General features: G+C 37.1%; 1 protein-coding gene across 2 annotated transcripts in view; it reads left to right on the plus strand.

Annotated features, from left to right (window-relative positions):
- Nucleotides 1-13,366, plus strand: part of FNDC3A (fibronectin type III domain containing 3A) — a 160,569-nt gene extending 147,203 nt beyond the window's left edge. Inside the window, exon 26 of one of the 2 annotated variants that reach the window (XM_029209729.1) lies at nucleotides 10,738-13,366. In XM_029209729.1, the coding sequence (XP_029065562.1) occupies nucleotides 10,738-11,052 (315 nt within the window). In that variant the 3' untranslated portion in view covers nucleotides 11,053-13,366. The remainder of the gene's footprint in view (nucleotides 1-10,737) is intronic. The other variant, XM_029209731.1, reaches the window with a different exon arrangement.
- Nucleotides 13,367-13,999: the final 633 nt, after the last annotated feature.

The following is a 13,999-nucleotide window of genomic DNA, read 5'->3' on the forward strand; positions in this document are numbered from 1 at the left end:
TTTTACCTTTAGATTGTAAGCATACTGTAAAACTTAAAATACTGATTTCCTTAGAACTTCATCATATATATGCTCATCTAAATCTCTTAAATGTTTATAAAATTTTATGATTTATTGTCAAGTTGTATTCCAGAAGTTTAAAGGTCATTTTTTTAAGAGTTCAATCTCATTCATGGGATTTTAATATTTTACTTAAAATTGACTTGCTATTCAACACACATGTATTAAATACTACATATGAAGAATTTGAGGGGGCTACATTATTAATAAGTTACTGTTCTGATTTCAAGAAAGTTGTTTATTAGACGTTAGCAAGCAAGCAGAAATTTCATAATCATGACATTCTATGTAAGCAAGATCATGATAAAGATAAAACATACTTTATTAAAAGGAATGATTTTTTTTCCAGCTGGACTTTGGAATGTTTTCCAAAAGGATTATCATTAAAGGGAGTCTTTTTGGGGAGCTGATGAGCTTAGGAGGAACCATGAACTCTCAAGTATGACTTGAGTAAGGCTCAAGAATGGAGTGTGTACAGTGGGGAAGAGCAGGGGGTATGCTTGTGGGATGAACTGGGAGATTGGGACTGACATATACACTAATATATATAAAATAGATTACTAATAAAAAATAAAGCTAAAAAAAAAGATTGGAGTGTGTAGTGGAGGAGGCCAAGTCTTAGTGGGTCTTCATTCTACAGCAGTAGGAACTGTTGATGTTTTTAAGAAGAGGATTATTATTTATAAGTTGGTGGTTGAGTTTCTAGGCTAGCCTATTAAAAACTGTTTAACCTGTAGTGTTGCTGGGTTTGGGGATCTGGAAGCAAATTAGCCTAGCAGCAGCCAGTACTTACGACCCTGGGCCAAACTTAGAAACATATTGATTTCTTTACATTCTTCCCTTGCTTCATCCCTCTTTGATCAGTCAGTGGCTTTCACCAAACTCTTGCTGCCTTCTTGCTGCTCTGTGCCCTGCTCTGCAGCACCTCCCTGAGGCTTGGCCCCATTCTCTAAAATTACACTCTTCCTCTTCCTCTTGCCTCCCTCTCTCACATACATCATAATTCTCATATACACAATATAACTGACCTTATTGCCATTAGGAAAAAGACTCTTTCCTTGGGAAAATTCATGTCAAAAGTCAAGTGTCTGCTGGCTCTTTAATCTTCCCAGAAGTGTATACATTTTTTAAAGCAAGTGCTTTTAAACCAAAAGCAGCATTTCAAGTGGTATAACAGGGTGAAGTGAAAATATTGGGGGACAGTAGAACCACCGTCAAAGCAGATAAGCACCATCTGGGAGTCTGTACCTAAGAGAGTTCTTGTGTCCAAGCTCATTAATGTTACAAGTGCCAGAAAAATTAATACAAATTGGCTTATAGGGGCCTCCCTGGTGGCACACTAGTTACGAATCCGCCTGCCAATGCATGGGACACAGGTTCGAGCCCTGGTCCGGGAAGATCCCACATGCCGCAGAGCAACTAAGCCTGTGCGCCACAACTACTGAGCCCACGTGCCACAACTAATGAAGCCCACGCGCCTAGAGCCCATGCTCCGCAACAAGAGAAGCCACCACAATGAGAGGCCTGCGCACTGCAAGGAAGAGTAGCCCCCACTCGCCACAACTAGAAAAAAGAGAGCCTGCACGCAGCAACAAAGACCCAATGCAGCCAAAAATAACTTAAAAAATTAATTAATTAATTAAAAAAAATTTCAAATTGGCTTATAAAGTATAAATCCTCTTAGGGAGAAGCCTGTAGGTAGGTAGGTTGATCGAGGAGCTTAATGAAGTCATCAGGGACATAGTTTCTCTCAGTGTTCAGTGCCTGCCATGGGGAACTTACACTTCCTTATTCACATTCAGGGAGAAGATAGCACTTGGGTTACAAAGTCATCCCTGAAGCAGTGACTGTGCCAGGGCTTAAGCCAGACAGGGCCCACCTCTGGACTTAAGCCTCGCCAGCTTCTCCTAGTACAGGGGCTGTACTTTGGATACCCCATCCAAAATTAGGGTATTGTTGGCAATGTAGGAGAATGGTTGCTGGGACAGTGGCCTGTTGGATTCTATACAATTTCTTCCGTTCTTAAACTTCTGAACTTGAGATTCTCAAAAACACTTGTTCCTCAGAGTGGCCTGCAGACCAAATAAATCTGAATGTCTAGGAGTGGAACCCACAATTCTGTTTCTCTTTCGCTGGTTTTGTTTCTTTGTTCTTAAGTTCCAAGTGGTGCTTAAGCACCGTAAATTTCAGAATTGCTCTAGAGATAGCCTCATCCACCAGAGGACAGACAGCAGAAACAAGAAGAACTACAGTACTGCAGAGCCTATGGAACAAAAACCACATTCACAGAAAGACAGACGAGATGAAAAGGCAGAGGGCGACATACCACATGAAGGAACATGATAAAACCCCAGTAAAACAACTAAACGAAGTGGAGATAGGCAACCTTCCAGAAAAAGAATTCAGAATAATGATAGTGAAGATGATCCAGGACCTCGGAAAAAGAATGGAGGCAAAGGTCGAGAAGATGCAAGAAATGTTCAACACAGATCTAGAAGAATTAAAGAACAAAGAGGTAGGTGAACAACACAATAACTGAAATGAAAACTACACTAGAAGGAATCAATAGCAGAATAACGGAGGCAGAAGAACGGATAAGTGACCTGGAAGACAGAATGGTGGATTCACTGCCATGGAACAGAAGAAAAAAGAATGAAAAGAAATGAAAACAGCCTAAGAGACCTCTGGGACAACATTAAATGCAACAACATTCGCATTATAGGGGTCCCAGAAGAAGAAGAGAGAGAGAAAGGACCAGAGAAAATATCTGAAGACATTATAGTCGAAAACTTCCCTAACATGGGAAAGGAAATAGCCACCCAAGTCCAGGAAGCGCAGCAAGTCCCATACAAGATAAACCCAAGGAGAAACATGCCGAGACACATAGTAATCAAATTGACAAAAATCACTGAAAGCAGCAAGTGAAAAATGACAAATAACATACAAGGGAATTCCCATAAGGTTAACAGCTGATTTCTCAGCAGAAACTCTACAAGCCAGAAGGGAGTGGCATGATATACTTAAAGTGATGAAAGGGAAGAACCTACAACCAAGATTACTCTACCGGGCAAGGATCTCATTCAGATTCGAGGGAGAAATCAAAAGCTTTACAGACAAGCAAAAGCTAAGAGAATTCAGCACCACCAAACCAGCTCTACAACGAATGCTAAAGGAACTTCTCTAAGTGGGAAACACAAAAGAAGAAAAGGACCTACAAAAACAAACCCAAAACAATTAAGAAAATGGTAATAGGAACATACATATCGATAATTACCTTAAACGTGAATGGATTAAATGCTCCATCCAGAGGACAGAGGCTTGCTGAATGGATATAAAAACAAGACCCATATATATGCTGTCTACAAGAGACCCACTTCAGACCTAGGGACATATTCACACTGAAAGTGAGGGGATGGAAAAAGATATTCCATGCAAATGGAAATCAAAAGAAAGCTGGAGTAGCAAAACTCATATCAGATAAAATAGATTTTAAAATAAAGAATGACACTACATAATGGTCAAGGGATCAATCCAAGGGGAAGATATAACAATTATAAATATATATGCGCCCAACATAGGATCACCTGAATACATAAGGCAACTGCTAACAGCCGTAAAAGAGGAAATCGACAGTAACACAATAATAGTTGGGGACTTTAACACCTCACTTACACCAATGGACAGATCATCCAAAATGAAAATAAATAAGGAAACACAAGCTTTAAATGATACATTAAACAAGATAGACTTAATTGATATTTATAGGACATTCCATCCAAAAACAGATTACACTTTCTTCTCAAGTGTGCACGGAACATTCTCCAGGATAGGTCACATCTTGGGTCACAGATCAAGCCTCAGTAAATTTAAGAAAATTGAAATCATGTCAAGCATCTTTTCTGACCACAACACTATGAGATTAGAAATCAATTACAGGGGAAAAAAACGTAACACACCCACACATATGGAGGCTAAACAGTACGTTACTAAATGACCAAGAGATCACTGAAGAAATCACAGAGAAAATCAAAAAATACCTAGAGACAAATGACAAAACACGACGATCCAAAACCTATGGGATGCAGCAAAAGAAGTTCTAAGAGGGAAATTTATAGCTATACAAGCCTACCTCAAGAAACAAGAAACATCTCAAATAAACAGCGTAACCTTACATCTAAAGGAACTAGAGAAAGAAGAACAAACAAAACCCCAAGTTAGCAGAAGGAAGGAAATCATCAGAGCAGAAAATAAATGAAATAGAAACAAAACAATAGCAAAGATCAATAAAATTAAAAGCTGTTTCTTTGAGAAGATAAACAGAATTGATAAACCATTAGCCAGACTCATCAAGAAAAAGAGGGAGAGGACTCAAATCAATAAAATTAGAAATGGAAAAGGAGAAGTTACAACAAACACCGCAGAAATACAAAGCATCCTGAGAGACTACTACAAACAACTCTATGCCAACAAAGTGGACAACCTGGAAGAAATGGACAAATTCTTAGAAAGGTATAACCTTCCAAGACTGAACCAGGAAGAAATAGAAAATGAACAGACCAGTCACAAGTAATGAATTGAAACTGATTAAAAATCTTCCAACAAACAAAAGTCCAGGCCCAGATGGCTTCACAGGTGAATTCTATCAAACATTCAGAGAAGAGCTAACACCCATCCTTCTCAAACTCTTCCCAAAAATTGCAGAGGGGGGAACACTCCCAGATGCATTCTGTGAGGCCACTGTCACCCTGATACCAAAACCAGACAAAGATACTACAAAAAAAGAAAATTACAGACCAATATCACTCATGAATATAGATGCAAAAATCCTCAACAAACTGCTAGCAAACAGAATCCAACAACACATTAAAAGGATCATACAGCATGATAAAGTGGGATTTATCCCAGGGATGCCAGGATTCTTCAATATACGCAAATCAATCAATGTGATACACCATATTAATAAGTTGAAGAATAAAAACCATATGATCATCTCAATAGATGCAGAAAAAGCTTTTGACAGAATTCAATACCCGTTCATGATAAAAACTCTCCAGAAGGTGGGCATAGAGGGAACCTATCTCAACATAATAAAGGCCATATATGACAAATCCACAGCAAACATCATTCTCAATGGTGAAAAACTGAAAGCATTTCCTCTAAGATCAGGAAAAAGACAAGGATGTCCACTCTCACCACTGTCATTCAACATAGTTTTGGAAGTCCTAGCCATGGCAATCAGAGAAGAAAAATAACAGGAATACAGATTGGAAAAGAAGAAGTAAAACTGTCACTGTTTGCAGATGACATGATACTGTATATAGAGAATCCTAAAGATGCCACCAGAAAACTACTAGAGCTAATCAATGAATTTGGTAAAGTTGCAGGATACAAAATTAATGCAGAAAAATCTCTTGCATTCCTATACACTAATGATGAAAAATCTGAAAGAGAAATTAAGGAAGCACTCCCATTTACCATTGCAACAAAAAGAATAAAATACCTAGGAATAAACCTACTTAGGGAGACAAAAGACCTGTATTCAGAAAACTATAAGACACTGTTGAAAGAAATTAAAGATGTTACCAACAGATGGAGAGATATACCATGTTCTTGGATTGGAAGAATCAATATTGTGAAAATGACTATATTACCCAAAGCAATGTACAGATTCAATGCAATCCCTATCAAATTACCAATGGCACTTTTTACAGAACCGGAACAAAAAATCTTGAAATTTGTATGGAGACACAAAAGACCCTGAATAGCCAAAGCAGTCTTGAGGGAAAAAAATGGAGCTGGAGGAATCAGACTCCCTGACTTCAGACTATACTATGAAGCTACAGTAATCAAGACAACATGGTGCTGGCACAAAAACAGAAACATAGATCAATGGAACAAGATAGCAAGCCCAGAGATAAACCCATGCACCTATGGTCAACTAATCTATGACTAAGGAGGCAAGGAGATACAATGGAGAAAAGACAGTCTCTTCAATAAGTGGTGCTGGGAAAACTGGACAGCTACATGTAAAAGAATGAAATTAGAGCACTCCCTCACACCATACACAGACGTAAACTCAAAATGGATTCGAGACCTGAATGTAAGAATGGACACTATAAAACTCTTAGAGGAAAACATAGGAAGAACACTCTTCATAGCAAGATATTTTCTGATACACCTCCTAGAGTAATGGAAATAAAAAAAATAAACAAATGTGACCTAATGAAACTTCAAAGCTTTTGCACAGCAAAGGAAACCATAAACAAGACAAAAAGACAACCCTCAGAATGGGAGAAAATGTTTGCAAACGAATCATTGGACCAAGGATTAATCTCCAAAGTATATAAACAGCTCATGCAGCTCAATATTAAAAAAACAACCCAATCCTAATATGGGCAGAAGACATAAATGGACGTCTCTCCAAAGAAGGCATACAGATGGCCAAGAAGCACATGAAAAGATGCTCAACATCACTAATTATTAGAGAAATGCAAATCAAAATTACAATGAGGTATCACCTCACACTGATTAGAATGGGCATCATCAGAACATCTACAAATAACCAATGCTGGAGAGGGTGTGGAGAAAAGGGAACCCTCTTGCACTGTTGGTGGGAATGTAAATTGATACAGCCACTATGGAGAACAGTATGGAGGTTCCTTAAAAAACTAAAAACAGAACTACCATATGACCCAGCAATCCCACTACTGGGCATATACCCAGAGAAAACCATAGTTCAAAAAGACACATGCACCCCAATGTTCATTGCAGCACTATTTACAATAGCCAGGTCATGGGAGCAACCTAAATGCCCATCGACAGACGAATGGATAAAGATATGGTACATATATGCAATGGAATATTACTCAGCCATAAAAAGGAATGAAACTGGGTCATTTGTAGAGATGTGGATGAATCTAGAGACTGTCATACAGAATGAAGTCAGAAAGAGAAAAACAAATATCGTATATTAACGCATATATGTGGAACCTAGAAAAATGGTACAGGTGAACCGGTTTGCAGGGCAGAAGTTGAGACACAGATGTAGAGAACAAACGTATGGACACCAAGGGGAGAAAGCCACGTGTGGGTGGGGATTGTGGTGTGTTGAATTGGGCGATTGGGATTGACATGTATACACTGATGTGTATAAAATTGATGACTAATAAGAACCTGCTGTATAAAAAAAAAATTAAATTCAAAAAAAAGATTGCTCTAAAAGCTCCAAGTTCACTTACAACTCCCTGGACAATAATAGAGGGGAAGAATGGTAGAGACGAATTACGTGGTTATTTGTCCATATTCAGTTGTTTTTGAGGGTTTTTACTGTTCCCTTCATTTATTGATCACTAGGAAATAATTATTTGCAATAATACATTCATAAGTTACAGAAGGATCACATTATGTGACCATATGTGCCAAATTATATGACAACATATGCCTTATTATTCGTCTTAATGAATACAGTTGACCCTTGAACACCACAAGGGTTAGCAGCACTGGTTTTTTCCCAGTGCAGTGGAAAAACCACATAGAACTTTACGGTCGGCCCTCCGTGTTCACTGTTCCACATTCATGGATTTGGCCAGCCTCTGGTTGTGTAGTACTGTAGATTGTACTTATTGAAAAAAAATCTGTGTATAAGTGGACCCCTACAGTTCAAACCCATGTTGTCCAAGGGTCAACTGTAATTACTTTTAAATGCAGTCAAATCTATAATAAATCTTAGGAAAGTTTTGAGTAAGTCTGCATTCAGTCTAATAGTAATGTATTGCTGAAATCATTGTCTTACACTAATTTCTATAAATAATACAGACTGTATTATTACTCATTATAAGATCAGACTGTGGATATGTAATGTACACAGAAAGTAGAAATAGTTAAACAGAATTTGTTCCTCTATAATGACGCTTCAAAAGTGGTTGTCTTTGGTAGTAAACATGTATACTTGTCCTTAAAAGGTAACAACAAGGACTGTCTTGAATTTTAGTATGGGTACTTGGTAAATTTATCTCACCAACCAAATAGATTTTTAGAATGTAGATATAGAGGTAGATATAAATAGGTAAAATAGTGATTTCAGTCTTATTGGCCCCAATTCCACAGTTGTTATTTTCTCCATGCTGTAAATATATTCACAAAGCTAAAGTAAGGATAAATACCAATTTATGAAACTCGATAAGCTTTCTATAAAGGTTTCCTGTAAATTCTGTTGCAGGTGGTGTACTGTTTCAAAGTTCTTGGCCAGCTAGATATGCACAAACTTTCCAAGCTTAAGTTTTAGTCTGCATTTCTCAGTTAAAATGCAAAGAAAGTGAAAACATTAATGTCTTACCTGCCATCCTCTTAACTACAAATCTGCATTAATTTATATTTGCCACATTCTGCCTAGGTAAATGGATAGTTATTGATAGCAAATATAAAGGGGATATTTTAGTTTTTCTTCTGTTTTAGTTGTATGTAATACTATCTGTGAGCAATAGCTATGGACCAAAACATTATGAATTTATTAGAGTTTTTACTTGCCCTCTTGTTTATTAGGGTCACAGAATTTATCTTGTCAATATGAAAGGGGGTGGTGGAAATGGTTTTAGTCATTTTAATTCTTATTTCTCATTCTAAGGCCTAACCCAGCTATCTTGAGCTTGAGACTCTTTTTGAATAGCTTCACTTAGATCTATAAAACTTTTAAAATCAGCTCTAGCAGATGTACCTGTTTTCTTCAGTCCTGAGTCTACAGTTACCTATAGGATGTCTCCCTGTTTAGATATCTTCCCAACATCTAAAACAAAATTGAAAATTTGATCTCATCGTCTTCCTTCCCAGTCTCTCCTCTCCAACCTCTTCCTCATTCGTCAGGATCATAAACACTAACATCATTTTGGTCCCCAAGCTTTAAAATCTTGGAAGATTTTTTTTTTTTTTGCCTGCCAACTTTTATTAAAATAAAAAGTCACTTTTTAAGTGATCCATGAAAATTATACCAGGGCCTCATAACTCAGCAAGAGCCCTTGTCCTGCCCAACTCCCTCAATCCCTCTCAGCCTTATGATCAGGATTCCTTAAACAGTTTAAATATCACACACTACAGTGGCCCCTGTAGAATTAAACTTAAATTTCCAACTAGTGTATTAACATATTCCTCCTTTCAATGTCAAATCTCTTCACCTATCACCGTCGTGCCATTTGTTGAGTTTTTTTTCCTGATCACATTACCACACTCATTTGGAGATAAATGGAAAGTAAAGAACATTTTAAAGACAAAAATAAATATCACCCATTATACCCATAAGACAAATACATATTTTTTATTTTTACTAAATTGACTTCATTGTATGTATACTGTTTCACACTGCTTTCTAATACAGTCTTCTGATATACTTAAGTTCATCCTTTTACTGTCACTGAGACATAAATCATTTCTACATTCTCACTTCCTGAAATGCTCATATGCATCTTCAGGACTAACTCATATTCCGCATTTTTTTAAGATTTGTCTTAAAGCTTACTTTTTCAGTAAAGGTTCATTTATATATCTTCTCAGTATCTTCTGATATACATTTTGATGTATACACAGTACTAATTTAGTGGCCTTTCATTAAGTACCTATTATATGCTATATTCTGGAGACACAAAAATGAGGGAAAGAGCTTACCTTTCTCCTTTGGAAGCAAACCAGTATGTAAAAATGTAGATTTACAACACAGATACAACTGAGGCTACTAAAATTGCTTGAGGGAATGCTAGCCCACAGGTTTTGGTTGATCTCTTAATATAACCCACCAACTAGCTGGGGAAACTCAACTGGGAAATCACTGAGTCTTGGTCTTTTCATTTAAAGAATGAGTGAAGGGGTGCAGTAGTGGAAGTGATAGCTTCCATATATTGAGCACTCGCTATATGCTGGGCACTGTGCTAAGAAGTGCTTTAACAAGTATTAGTCTATTTCATTCTCGTAATTACCGTACAAGATAACTACTATTATGCCCTGGAGGAGTGTGCAGTGGTAGAGCAGAGCTTGGACCCCAGTTCCAGTACATATCCTCTCAATCACTAGCACACTGTCTTGAAAAATCTATGGAATTCCATTCTTGTTATTTCCCTTCTAAGGGATGAGCCAGAGGAGTTGGGTTTTACAATCCCATTCTTTGATTCTAAGTGATCTCTCCTTTTAAAGTTTATAAAATGATTTGCCATAGACACCTATAGAGAGCTCTCCTTTTTCAGTTATTGTTTCATTTAGCAGATCTGTTTGAAACTTTACAGAAACCAGTTATACAAAGATATCATGGGAGAGCAAGGTTAGACACTGTTCCTCCTTTCATGGAATGATTTCACAGAAGTCTGACTTCTTACATTTGGTGAAACCAGAGAAATGCCCGTGGGCTGATTTTGCTTGTTCTCTAGCTGTTCTGGGGACACATGTTCACTCTTCAGCTGGTTTGTAAGCTCTGTGAGGGTAGATATCACATCCTTACTTTTCAGATTTCTCCAGCCATTATACAGCAAACAGTTGAGTTCTTTAATGGATAGGTATTTTTAAAATGTCATTTAAAAGATACAAGCAGTGGCACTCACTAGCTTCCATGTCAAAAATAATTCTAAAACTAGCCATTTTTAACATAGATTTTCTACCCAGCCTTCCCATATAATTCTTTTTCTAATGTCTTACTATCAGATTTACAAAGGGCCTGACTCTTCATTCCGGTATTCAAGCCTTCAGCTGAACTGTGAATATCGTTTCCGTGTGTGTGCCATTCGCCAGTGCCAAGACCCTGTGGGGCATCAGGACCTCGTAGGCCCCTACAGCACAACAGTGCTCTTCATCTCTCAGAGGACTGAACCACCAGCCAGCACCAACAGAGACACTGTGGAAAGCACGAGGACCCGGCGGGCACTCAGTGACGAGCAGTGTGCAGCCGTCATCCTTGTGCTGTTTGCTTTCTTTTCCATTTTGATTGCCTTTATCATTCAGTACTTTGTAATCAAGTGAAAATATAACTTTATTTTTAATATTGTATTACATTTTATTTTGTCATGTACTAAAATTATTTCTGTATTGCTTTTACAAAATCAGTGACATTTAGCACTGGCATTGAGACTATAGTACATCATTTTTGCCATTTTTAATGCTTATATTGTTAGGTAGAGGCTGGCACCTTATAAGAATGCAAGCCACAGAAATAGCACGTTTCGGTTTTTTGTTCGGTTGGGGCTCTTTTTCTTTTCTTTTTCTTTTTCTCTTTTTTTGACATGCCTTCTTGTGAAACAAACTTTCTGAGAGGCAACAATATATAATTGATACTTTGACCAGTCAGCATGAGTGTAACAGTGACAACCTGATCTGTTTGTTTTAATTATTACCTAGTGAAAAATTCAGAATGATTAAAATTTACACTAACATGCTATATAAAAATGTTAAAGTATGATGCTGTGAAAGCAATCTAGTGCTATATTTCTACCTCCTCATTTGTCTTAATTTGGTAAGTGGGATTATGATGAATAACTGGAGGGGCTTAGCAGACAAAAACTGGATGAAAGAATATGCATGGGAAAAAGAAGCTTCTTGTTTGATAAATGTGGAGTTCTTCATTATAAGTATATATTCATGAATTCACAGGTAAGTCACTTGAAAGCACATACAGTTTACTTGGCCTAAAAGTATTTTAATGTTTACTCAAAAACCCATCTTCAGGTCTTGAGAACATGGAAAAGAACAGAGGGCTTTTACATACTTTTTAAAAGTAATCATAATTCTGAACTTCAAACCTATTTAATTTGGTTTTGTGAGCCTTTGAACTATATGTGTGTGTATAAGGACATGCACGTACATATATGGCTTTATATATACCAAGTGTAGAAATATACACACACACACACACACACACTCACTCTCACTCCATCTATCTGGTACAGGCTAATTTTGAAGAACTCCCATAAGTTTTGCTGCTTCTCCCATAACTACTGCCATCACCATCAGAATTCATAATCAAACCTAACCTTTTGTTTGGGGCACCAAATCCGAAGACAAAATTAATTTGCACCAGTAAACTTCAAGCTGCTTTCTTTCTTGAAAAACTAATGTTTAATGTAATGTCTGTTTGGATACTGTTCCAGTTGTTGATTGCATGTGGTTAATGTTGCATTAGAGCACTTTGCAATTACATAATTCGTTAATGTTTTGTGAGCTTGCATTTGTGAGTTATTGGGTGATCAGACTGAATTTTGTCAAGTATCACATTGTACATCTTGCATAGATGTCCATGACTGCCAGTAATAATAGTTTGTAATGAAACTATCTAAAATTCTTGTTTTATCACATCTGTTATCTGTGAAACACTTGTAACTAGACTTTTTAATTTATTATTTGAATTTTAGGATAGTGAGTCGCTAATTTTAAGTTGCTGAGGTTAGCAGTTTAGTGATTACTTAGCACTTCTGTCAGTCTTTGAAAAAAAGGACGTATGTTTTGTGCTTTGAAGATCTCTGAAGAATTTCTTATATTAGAATGAGCATGTATTGTAATTGTTTTATGTCAAATGATCTGTGCTGTAGAAAAAACATTAACCTTTGTTCAAAAAAGAAATGGATAAACTTGGCCTTCCCAAGTGGTAAGAATGATCTGTCACTATAAAATACTGTATGTTTACATTTTATTTAAATTTAATCTCTTATGTGTAGGCTAACTTCCCCCAAAACAGTGATTGAGATTGTTTTCTAGAAACTTCTTAAAAGTGCCACATTTGGCAATACAAATGAGTTTGAGTGTAATAGCCCAGAGATTTCTATATAGTTGAATGTCTAAAATTGTAAAATGTGCCACTGTGGCAGTTGCAGTGGCTTATGTTTTTCATAGTAACTCAAATGAACTCCTATTTTTGATAGTAAATGTCATTTAATAGTGTACTTGCCATTTGAGCCTCACTGCAAAATTAGTGCAGAGGAGAAACAATTTTTAATGTAATCTTGATTTTACCTCATATACTGTACATTCCAAAAACTCTAAAAACTTTTTAAAGATTATAGATACACTACCAAACGTATCACCTTGAAATTGTATAAGGTTGAACTTCATACAAATGAAAAAATATAATCTCATAAAAATACATAAACTATGTAGCAAAAGTATCTTTAAATCCATGGAAAATAAAAGTTGTATCATTCTTTTTTGAGATGTGTTTATTGTATTCATAAACATTATTTGCTGCCTCTTTTGGAAAATGAAATGTTAAGGTCTCCCCTCTTGCAGTTGGCTTACAACAGTTTTCTCAAAATATTTAAATCGTCAACGTGAGAGGATCCATATTCAAGAAGGTCAAGTTTTATCCTAGTGACCTGATTCTGTTGCACATTATATGTATTCTTTTATATATGTGTGTATATATATATGTGTGTGTGTGTGTGTATATATATATATATATAAAGGAAACAATATATCTAATGAATAAGGATGGGTCTGAGGTAAACTTCCCATTGGAAAGAAAATCGGACCATGCCTCACCTATCCTGCATTCTTTACCTACTTCTCAGTACCTTCTCTTTCCCACCTACAGGGGCCCAGAACCTTCCTATTACTGGCACTGCAATCTGCCCCCAGGTCTGCTCTCCACCAGAAAGTTCAACGTTCCCATCTACTTAATACCACACCAGAAAGTTCTCACATGCACCAAGACATTCAACATTCCTCCTCAATCTCTTTAAAACTTCCATCCCACAGACCTCATCCAGGGATACACTGCTTTTTAAAATCCAAGTGGGGCTTTCCTGGTGGCACAGTGGTTAAGAATCTGCCTGCCAATGCAGGGGACACAGGTTCGAGCCCTGGTCCGGGAAGATCCCACATGCCACGGAGCGACTGAGCCCGTGCACCACAACTACTGAGCCTGCGCTCTAGAGCCCATGAGCCACAACTACTGAGCCTGTGCTCTAGAGCCCATGCT

Source organism: Monodon monoceros, unplaced genomic scaffold (assembly GCF_005190385.1).
Source record: "Monodon monoceros isolate NGI ecotype Baffin Bay Population unplaced genomic scaffold, NGI_Narwhal_1 Super_Scaffold_8, whole genome shotgun sequence".
NCBI lineage: Eukaryota > Metazoa > Chordata > Mammalia > Artiodactyla > Monodontidae > Monodon > Monodon monoceros.